The sequence below is a fragment of the Halichoerus grypus genome, chromosome 7 (genome assembly GCF_964656455.1).
Source record: "Halichoerus grypus chromosome 7, mHalGry1.hap1.1, whole genome shotgun sequence".
NCBI lineage: Eukaryota > Metazoa > Chordata > Mammalia > Carnivora > Phocidae > Halichoerus > Halichoerus grypus.
Window position 1 is genome coordinate 132,292,483 of NC_135718.1, and position 10,797 is coordinate 132,303,279.

General features: G+C 35.6%; 1 protein-coding gene across 4 annotated transcripts in view; it reads right to left on the reverse strand.

Moving 5' to 3' along the window:
* Window positions 1-5,394, reverse strand: part of LOC118530846 (complement factor H-like) — an 80,286-nt gene extending 74,892 nt beyond the window's left edge. For 2 of the 4 annotated variants that reach the window (XM_078078335.1, XM_078078333.1), the window contains exon 1: window positions 5,212-5,394. In XM_078078335.1, coding sequence (XP_077934461.1) covers window positions 5,212-5,269 — 58 coding nt within the window. In that variant the 5' untranslated portion in view covers window positions 5,270-5,394. The remainder of the gene's footprint in view (window positions 1-5,211) is intronic. The other 2 variants (XM_078078336.1, XM_078078332.1) reach the window with 2 other exon arrangements.
* Window positions 5,395-10,797: the final 5,403 nt, after the last annotated feature.

Genomic DNA, 10,797 nt, shown 5'->3' on the forward strand with positions numbered 1-10,797 from the left:
CAGGGGCTAACTTCTGATGGCCCCCTCCCCCTTCTGTTTATCCTCTGATAATCTGTCCCCGCAATCACAACTCCATCCTTTGTACTTCTCCACTGAAGATCCTCTGCTCCCTAGAGATCCAGGACCTATACTCTTACATGTCAGGCTGATTTCGTGGGTGTTCAGACTGGCTTGGTAGATATCCAGCTAAATTCAGGGGACCGGTTGAAACAGAGTCCCCCACTCCTCTGCCATCTTGCCCTCTTCTCCCTAAATTGTTAGGATAGACTGACTGGTTGCTATAAAAAGGAGCTGAGTCAGAGGATGACTTTAATTGAGGACCTTCAAAAACTCTGTAGCAGGAATGATTTAGCATCTGAATAATTCTCATGACAATCTTGAGGATAAGAATTAAACAAGAAAAAGAAGAAAAACAACACACACTGTACCCAATTTCACCTCTAGCACTTGTGGAAATGCCATTGATGGAAGATTGAGAAATGTGGGGGCCGATTTCAAACCTCCATTTTTATCGATCTACTGAGAGTCTTTTGTATACCAATTGATGTTTCCTCAGTCTTAAATGTCCTCCTCCCTGTCATCCTTATCTGGTTAACTTCTATTCAACCTTCAAAGCCTATCCAAGATGCCATCGTGACCCCGACCTATTTCTCTGTCTTCATTCCAGCTCTTACAAATCAACTCCTCAACCCTATCCCACTCCATCCTCTCCTTCCTATTTGGGTTTCTTGCCTCCTCTAAATGATCCTATAGTCTCTCTTTTGCTTATCTTCATCACAGTACTTTATATGATAAAATTCAATATGTTCATAAAATATAGTAATCATTCCTTTTTTTTCCCCACTAAATGGCCTTTTGGAAAATGCTAGTCATAGGGCCTGGCACTTAACATCACTCAAAAAATTATCATTGGATGAACAAAGAAATGAATGAAAAAAATGAATGGATGACTAGGGAACTCTCCTGGAGTCTTTCCATTATATCTGGAGATTATAGGCAACCTCTGGAAAGAGCATAGTGGATGGTAGCAAATATAAAAGATAAGACTTGGGAACAAATGTTCCATGATCTTAAAGCTCTATTGCATGAACCCAAGAAACTGATATCTGTAATTCCATTGTACATCTAGTATGTTTCGTGATCTTAAAGCTCTATTGCACGAACCCAAGAAACTCTGGTATCTGTAATTCCATTGTACATCTAGTCCACGTATCTGAAGTTTGAATTTATATTATAATTTTGAAGTCAGGAATCATTTTAGTTTAGTTCAAAATATAAAAACTTTTGGAAGTCTATGAAGTGAATGTTTCAGTAACCACTATTCTGTCTATTACATTTTTGGTCAACAAGGTTTGAGAAACTTGGTGCTCTCAGTTAAAATGTCAAAAGAAGAGTGCTCTGTCAAATCTTTTTACCCCTTTCCTTCTGTTATTTTTGTGATTTTTTCTGTCCTATTACTTTAATTTCTCTGAGTCATTTTTCTAATGTTTCCTTATAATTTTAAGCTGAAATGTAGCTGAAATGTTAACACTCCCCCCCTCCCAATTACTTCATGTCCTTTTTATGCACCATATTCTGAAACTAGTTAAAGTTAAATGGGTAAAGTAAGCACAGGAGAGATTGGTTGGCAAGAATCTCACAGGCTTGGGCAGATGGGGGATGGTGTGTGGGGTGAGGAGGGGGGAGGCATTGCTGGGAAGAAGGAAAAGTGCAAAGGCTGTCGAACAATCAGGGGTTGAACAAAGAAAAGTGGACCGATTTAGACTTTGGCTCAAGCCCTAGCAATCAAAGGCCAAAAATGAAGACTCTACTAATTTGTGGGTCATTGGGAACTTACTTCTAGCTAAGAATAATTTCAGCAATACTTAATAATTCAGTTCTAGGCGAACATTACATGCAGGCAGAGAGTAGCATGTTCATTCTCCGGATACGCCTACACTTAAAATAAACAAGGCTTGCTTTGGCAGACCTCTCCCTCTCATGACATCCCGGGGGCATCTGCTCTGACCCTTCTCATGGGGCTCACCGGCGTCCTTCCCCATTGGACCTCCCCTCCCCAGGAATACCCCACGTCCCAGACTTGCTTAGTCCAGTTCTTCACCCTCATCATCCCATTCTATCTTTCCTGACTAAAATGGCTACAGAGAAGCTATCAACTTAAAATAATTCACAGCGAATTGCAGTGAACAATACTCGCTTTAACTCTTCTAAAGTATTTATTCAGAGTATTTGTCATTCCACATTAACCTCAGGTTTGTTGAATCTGGTGATATCGACATGTAAAACATTTTTGAAGAAGAGAAGATATTGAAGGCGGTTGGGTCATTGCACAACTTTAAATCGCAACGTATAGGCAAATACCACAGAACTATCTCTGAAAATGTGGGGTTTGGGTGAAGGGAGAAGGAGAATTCTTATTTATGATATTGGAATTGAAACATAGAATTTTGGATTAAAAACCACTACCTCAAGTTTTCTGGATTAGGTAACTATGTATTACATTCACATATATCCTCATAAAAGAATATATTTTATAATTAATTCTTATGATTTATAATATCAATTATTGTTTCCATTTTAGGGTTAACTCAAATCTGGAACCATCTTGTACTTGAAACAATATATAAATTTTTTTTCCTCCACTTTCTGATAGAAGAGAATCTCTCTAGCTTTGATATATATTTTAAGTCCTGAAAGAACTTTTTTGCCCTTTAAACATCCAGAATTAGATAACATATATATCTCTCCACACAAAATAGTTAGTGTGTACTTGGACATGTTTCAGTAGGTTTTAATTTATTCACATTTAGCCAGGAATTTCTGGGCTGTCGCTAATTTCAAAGAGCATGTGGTATGTTTGAGGGACTGTTACTTTCAACTTTTTCCTCTAAATCTGACCAGATTCTTAGTAGCCTATGGGGACTCCTGCAAACACCATGTTTTATAAGGAAGCAACTCATGTTTCTATACAAATGGAATGGGAATGCAGAGAACCTATCGCATTAAAAAGGTACTAGTTAGTCTCCGAGAAACTTGGGCCAATAAATTCTTCCTATCGGCTGTTATTCCTCTTTAGTGGTGAGTAACATTTTTTGAGGAATGTTCACTTTAAACAGAGCAGAGACCATTTATGAAATGCTACAACGTCAAGCCTGGTTGAATAAAGCGGATTGTGAAAATATACAAACCAGTATTCAACCAGCAGAAACTGATATTACGTTTAAACACATTTTGATGAAATATAAAATACAGATGAAATGAGTCAGCTGGAATCAATTACATAAGGAGTTTAAATCGCTATGATTTAATTTTTATTACATACTTTGTAGCACCCAATTTTAATTCAAATTCCACTTCGTAATCACTTAAACAGTTTAATTAAACTTAGCCTCAATTCTTGAGTTTTAAACATGATCTAGAAATAAAACAAATCTTCCTTACATGACAAATGATATCTACATAAAGCCTCAGCAAACAATATGTAAATTTTGAGACACTGGAAGTATTTCTCTTAAAGAAAAGACAAAAAACACTTATGTAAAGAAAAAGATGTTTGCAGGGCACCTGGGAGGCTCAGTTGGTTAAGCGTCTGCCTTTGGCTCAGGTCATGATCCCAAGGTCCTGGGACTGAGTCCCACATTGGGCTCCCTGCTTAGCAGGGAGTCTGCTTCTCCCTCTCCCTCTGCCGGTCCCCCTGCTTGTGCTCTCTCTCTCTCTCTGTTTGTCAAATAAATAAATAAAATCTAAAAAAAGAAAGAAAGAAAGAAAGAAAAAGATGTTTGCTATGATTGGTAACATTAACAGGGTTCTGGAACTCTTTGCCAATACAATAATATTTTACTTTTGAATATGAACTGTAATATTTATGTGTGCAAGGAAATGACGGAATACCTAGTTTAAAAGGTGGCTGGATATGAAGTTTCCAAGCTAAAATACAAGCAGTAGCATATTAGAAGCAAAACTGAAAAAAGGCTCTGTCCCAGAAAAAAATTAAATGCATTTGAATAAACCTTAAAGGATATAGTTAAAGAGATATCTACCTTTATTTTGTAGCTTGAGAGACGCTCAAGGAGAGAGATTTTATGTTATTTGCTAACATTTCTCAGTGCTTAGAGGCTGACATGAAGTAAGCATTCAATCAAAACTTGCTGACTTAGTGAAAAGATTTGGAAATTTAAGAATGATAGGTAACTAACTGATTTGGTTTAAAAATGTCAGTCAGATATTATCACATAACTAGTTACCTATCATGAATTAGAAACCACATTTCCTCCAAAGAAACTTTTTAATTTATTGAGAAGTAGGGTTAGAATTAAATTTAATATAAATCTAGTCATTGTCTTACTGATACCAGAAAGAAAACTTATACATGCATATTTGCTACTCCTAAAGACTGCTCTTCTAGAATAACTTAGATGTTACAAACATTGCATGTTCAATTTTTTCAAATTTATGTGATATTTTCATTCTAATGATACAAGTAATGTTTGCTTCTCTACAAGACTTCTAAGGCTGTGGCAATATCATTTGTAAACGATAAATGGAATTTTCTTTAGAGAGAGTTAACATCTATATCTAAAATAAATTCAATCATTAGATGATTTGAAGGCTTTTATTCTGTAATTTCTGTTCTGGTTCCATATATGTTCATATGCTTCTTAATACTTTCACACAAAACATTTTGGTGAAAATTCTAAGCAAAAAAATATAAATGATGATAATTTCAAGGGAAATTATTATGATATATTACAGTCTTCAAAATGTTTATTAAAACATTTTTTGAGGGGCACCTGGGTGGTTCAGATGGTTAAGTGTCTGCCTTTGGTTTAGGTCATGAGATCCAGGTCCTGGGATGGAGCCCCAGGAGGTGAGGTGGGGGGGGTGCTCCAGCTCAGCAGGGAGTCTGCTTCTCCCTCTCCCTCTTCTGCTGCTTGTCCTCTCTCTGTCTCTCTGTTTCTCTCTATCTCAAATGAATAAATAAAATCTTTAAAAAAAACAGTTTTTGAATTTTTTCATTAAATAAAATCATGATAAATAATCACGATTTAAATAAGCTACTTACATTTTTTAAACTTAACAATGTCTAAAGCCACTCACACACGAAGCTACAGAACAGTAATTAAATCACATTTTCTAGACCAAATTCCTGTGAAAAGCATATTAGCAAATGTTTTATAATATAGAAAAAAGGCTTCCTTTTTTTACTCTTACCTTCAGCCACACAAACAGGCCACAATATAAGCCAAACGATCTCCCCTGGAAATCTCATTTTGAGGATCTTTTAGGAGTACATTTAATAGCTGACGGTGCTCACACTATGTCAAATTCTCGTCCTCTAAAAAATGTGATTAGTGCAGGACAGCACTTGCTCAAAAGGAAATTGAAACACAGCTCGGGAATTAAAGGGATTACTAGATGCTCCGCCCATCAGAAACTTTTGCAAGGTAAAAGAGAAAAATCAACCTCAAGCCCCAGCATTGCCAAAGTTTGGATCTGATTGTCCCTGCGTTTCCACTGAATGTTAATGCTGTGACCTGCTTTTGATTTGTTTTTATAAACTCAGGCATGTCCTCCGCTGGAGCACGTTCAGGTTCTCGGAATGTGCAAAGCAGTAACTGGTGATATCCTCTGGATTTCATAAACCCTCAAAAGAGAAAATAATAGAAGCTCTTTTAAAAATCATTTACAGAACCTGAAGTGAGTCAGTGCTTTCACAAACAAGACCCAGACAATGTGAGTAAACCTTGCCAAGAATGTAGTGCTGGCCTGCGTTTCCCACAGTCCAGGAAATTATTCCTTTAAGGGATTGTTACATACGTGTGTGAAGCAACAGGATCACTCTCCTTGGTCATAAATGCGTTTAGTAATTCAAAAATCAAGAAATTTGAACCCTGAGTTTTTAAACTTTATATTGATTTATAATATGCATAAAGAGCATATAAGCAAATGGGTTGGTGAATATTGAGAAGGTGGAGACATATGCATCCTGCGCCAAGCTGAGGACGTTGAACAGCACTAGTTCTCCCGGAAGCCCCAGTTGTCCCGTTCGGTCAGCCCCTCCCAACCTCTCCCTCACCACACAGAGGGGGACCACTGTCCTGATCTCTAAGAACATGGAATCCATTTGTCTGTTTTGTACTTTACATAAATTGAAACATATTTACTTTTTAGTGTGTAGAGCTTTTCACTAAAAATTATGTTTGTTACTCAACCGCACTGTTGGGTTTAATTACAGATTACTATTTCTTATTGCTGTGTAATATTCAATTATTTGAATATACCACATTTTATTTGTGTGCTTGTTAGTGGGCATCTGAGTAGATTCTAGTTAGGAGGCAATAGAAATAGGGCTGCTGTTATGAGGTTTTTGACAAAGACATGTCCTCACTTCTGAGGAGTACATACCTAGGGGTGGAACGGTAGGACAGAATGGATGAACATGTTTAGGTGTAACAGGTAGCATCAGAGAGTTTTCTGCAAGGATTATGCTAATTGGTGTTCCCATCAGCAGTGTATAAATGGCTCCAAATCCTCAACACACTTGATGTTTTCAATCTGTGTAATTTTAGCCATTCTATTGAACACAGAGCAGTAATTCTCTGGGGTTTTAATATGCATTTTCCTGAGGACAAATGAAGTTGAGTGACTTTCACGTAGTGATCGGTCATTTAGATACCCTCTTTGGTGAATTTTTCATTCAAGTCTTTTTGTGTATATATATTTTCTATTGAGCTATCTGTTTTCTACTTATCTCATTGTAGGAATTCTTTTTATATTCTTTAGACATTCTTGGACATATTTATTATAAATATCTTCTCTCAGTCCGTGGGTTGTTATTTTGCTTAGTGTTTTTTAATGGGCAGAATTTCTGCATTTTAAATTGAACAATTAAATGTTTTGTTTACATAATTATGCTTGACTCTCATTTTTTCAAACACATTCTTGACTGACAAAGGTAGCCTGCTTTTGAAGCTGGACACTTTTCCAGAGGGTTCAAATCACAAATTCATGCTGAATTCATTGACATGTTTAAGCAGAAAAGAATTCTGGGTCACTAAGTCCCCTTGCATGTTTATTGCTCTAACTAAAGCAGAACCTGTCCTTGTAAATGTCACAGGATATAACAATTGCAATGGAAAAAAAGAAAATGTTTGGAGCTTAAGAAGAAAAGACATTTTGGGGCGCCTGGGTGGCTCAGTTGTTAAACGTCTGCCTTTGGCTCAGGTCATGATCCCAGGGTCCTGGGATGAGCCCCGCTTTGGGCTCCCTGCTCAGCGGGAAGCCTGCTTCCCCCTCTCCCACTCCCCCTGCTTGTGTTCTCTCTCTCACTGTGTCTCTTTCTGTCAAATAAATAAAATCTTAAAAAAAAAGAAAAGACATTTTTTAAATTTTAAAATGGAACAAATTTTCAATTTTTTTTCTACTTGGTTTAGTGCATTTTGTGTCCTATTTAAGGATTCCTTGCCTACTCCTAGGATACAATGATACTTTCCTCTAAAAGCATTATTTTCTCTTTCACATTTAAGACTGCATTTGACTTTTGTGTATGGTATAATAAAGGGCAACAGATACATTTTTAAAATATCGCAATCCAACTGTTCTGGCACTGTTTACTGAAAATACCATCTCTTCCCTACCGTACTGCTTTACTCTGACTTTCGTCATAAATCAGGCAACTGGATATGTGTGAGTCCATCTCTTAATCTCTTCTACTAAGCTTAGTGAATTCACACTGAAATAGCTTAAGTCCCACTTTAATTTTTAAAATAAAATAATCTGAGGAAGTGTCGATTTCTGGGAACTTGGGGTTTTTCTAGTTATCTTTTAAATTGATTTCTTACAAAGAAAAATACCATATGATTTCACTTATATGAGGAATTTAAGAAATGTAACAGATGAACATAGGGGGAGAAAAGAGATAGGAAAACCATAAAACAGACTCGTAACTATAGAGAACAAACTGAGAGTGGCTGGAGGAGCAGTGGGCAGGTGGATGGGTTAAATGGGTGACGGGTATGAAGGAGGGCACTTGTTGTGATGAGCACTGGGTGTTGTATGTAAGTGATGAACCACTAAATCCTACACCTGAAACTAATATTACACTGTATGTTATCTAACTGGCATTTAAATAAAAACTTGGAAGAAAAAAAATTTCAAAAAAGTTGTTTTCTTGTTTAATTTTGTTGTGATCTAAAGATGTACTCTCAATAAATCTAACCTTTGAAAATTTGATGAGTTTAGTATCCAAAATATATGAAGACCTTATCAAACTCAACACCCCAAAACAAATAATCCAATTAAAAAATGGGCAGAAGACATGAATAGACATTTTTCCAAAGAAGATGTACAGATAGCTACCAGACACCTAAAAAGATGCTCAACATCACTCATCATCAGGGAAATACAAATCAAAACTACAATGAGATATCACCTCATATCTGTCAGAATGGCTAAAATCAACAACACAAGAAAAAACAAGTGTTGGTGAGGATGTAGAGAAAGAGGAACCCACTTACACTGTTGGTGGGAATGCAAACTGGTGCAGCCACTGTGGAAAGCAGTATGGAGGTTCCTCAAAAAATTAAAAATAGAACTACCCTATGATCCAGCAACTGTACTAGGTATTTACCTGAAGAATGTAAAAATGCTAATTCAAAGGGTTACATACGCCCCAATATTTATAGCAGCATTATCAACAATAGCCAAATTATGGAAACAGCCCAAATGTCCGTTGATTGATGAATAGATAAAGAAAAGGTGGGGTATATATACAATAGAATATTACTCAGCTATTGACTGAGGTGGCTGAGAATGAAATCTTGCCATTTGCAATGATATGGATGGAGCTAGAGTATAACGTTAAGTGAAATAAGTTAGTCAGAGAAAGACAAATACTGTATAATTTCACTCAAATGTGGAATTTAAGAAACAAAACAAATAAGCCAAGGGGAAAAAAAAGAGGGAGAGAAGCAAACCAAGAAACAGACTCTTAAATACAGAGAACAAACTGATGGTTACCAAGGAGGAGGTGAGTAGGGGGATGGGTTAAATAGGTGATGGGGATTAAGAAGTGCACTTGTGATGAGCACCGGGTATTGTATGGAAGTGTTAAATCACTATATTCTACACCTGAAACTAATACTAGACTGTATGTTAACTAACTGGTATGTAAATAAAAATTTACAAAAATCATGAAAAAAATGTGATGAGATTTTCTTTATGGCCCATTATATGGTCAATATTCTATGATATTAGTAGGTCAAATTTATTATTCTATTGTTCAAATCTTTTATATTTTTACTATGTCTTAATCTGTTTATTCTATTAGATATTAGAAAGATGTTTTAAATATTCTATTGTGATTGTGGACTTGTCTATTTTTCTGTTTTATCAATCTTTTTTTATATATTTTAAAGTTATGTTGATGTTTGCATATGTATTTAGAATTGTGATATCCTTGTTTTGTATTGATCATTTTGTCATAAAATGTCCTTCCTTACCTTTAATTTTGCTTCCAGTATGGTTTTATATCTGTTTTATTTCTTTTCTTTTTGTTTGTGTATTCAATATATTTGATACACAGAACCAAACTTGTCTTTTGTTTTGAGAAAAATAAGGAATAAAGGAGTATATGTGAAAAATCAAGCAAATATGAATTTTCAGCTATCATTCTGAAGTTGAATTTCATTTAACTGGTGGCACACAAATTGACAGCATAAACTTCTTCTTTATTTTTTCCTTTGTTTTATCTCTCTGACTGTGAATCCAAATATCTTGCCTTATTTAAATTTCTAATAGTATTTCTTGTCTAATAACAATACTAACTTAACACTCAGGGAGTACTCTAGAATGTTATCATGATTAACACTAGTGAATTCCAACTGTATACCAAACACAGATCTAAGCACATTTGGCAACACTGTACTTATAACAATACAATTAAATAGGAGACTATTACTATCTCCAATGTATAGATGAGTGAACTGAGTTGCAGAACATTAAAGCAACTTGGTAAAAGTCACAAGACATCAATAGGACCAGGTATCAAACCCAGAGATGATCTCCTGAATTTTACTTTTTAACTTATGCAGATCTGCCTCTCAAATGATTTGCTTCTGATGCTACCCAGTTTACATATATTTAGCTGTCAGTAAATAACTACTTTATATAATTAAAAATACTATAAAATATTTACATATGTATTCTAGTGTATGCTTCCTAGTTACCTATGTATTTTATAATTATACATGCATATTACTGTAAAGATTTTTAATGTACACACACATTTATGAAGAATTTAAAGTATGCTTAGGGGTGATTTTACTATACAATTTTTATTTTACCTCCAACTGTTGAATGTCAGGTGCCAATCCATTATTGAAGTGAAAATAATTGAATTAATTTCAACAATATCTTTCAGAAGCATTATTTTTACTGTTTTTTTCTCTTTGATGTGATTTCAAAGATCAATAGATAAGGCATTAATTGGGGTGTCTGGGCGGGTGCAGTTGGCTAAATGTCTGACTTGGTTTCGGTTCAGGTTGTGATCTCAGGGTGTGGGATGGAGCCCAGCGTCAGGCTCCGAGCTCAGAGTGGAGTCTTGCTTAAGATTCTCTCCCTCTCCTTCTGCCGCCCCCCACCCCATATCCTGCACTCTTTCTCTAAAATAAATAAGTCTTTTAAAAAAAGATAAGGCATTTGATGAATGCTATTATTGCCTTTTTATTCTTCATCAATACTCTAAAAAAACAAATGTTTATTTAAAAGAGATTTAGAAGAACATAAGAAAAGTACCAA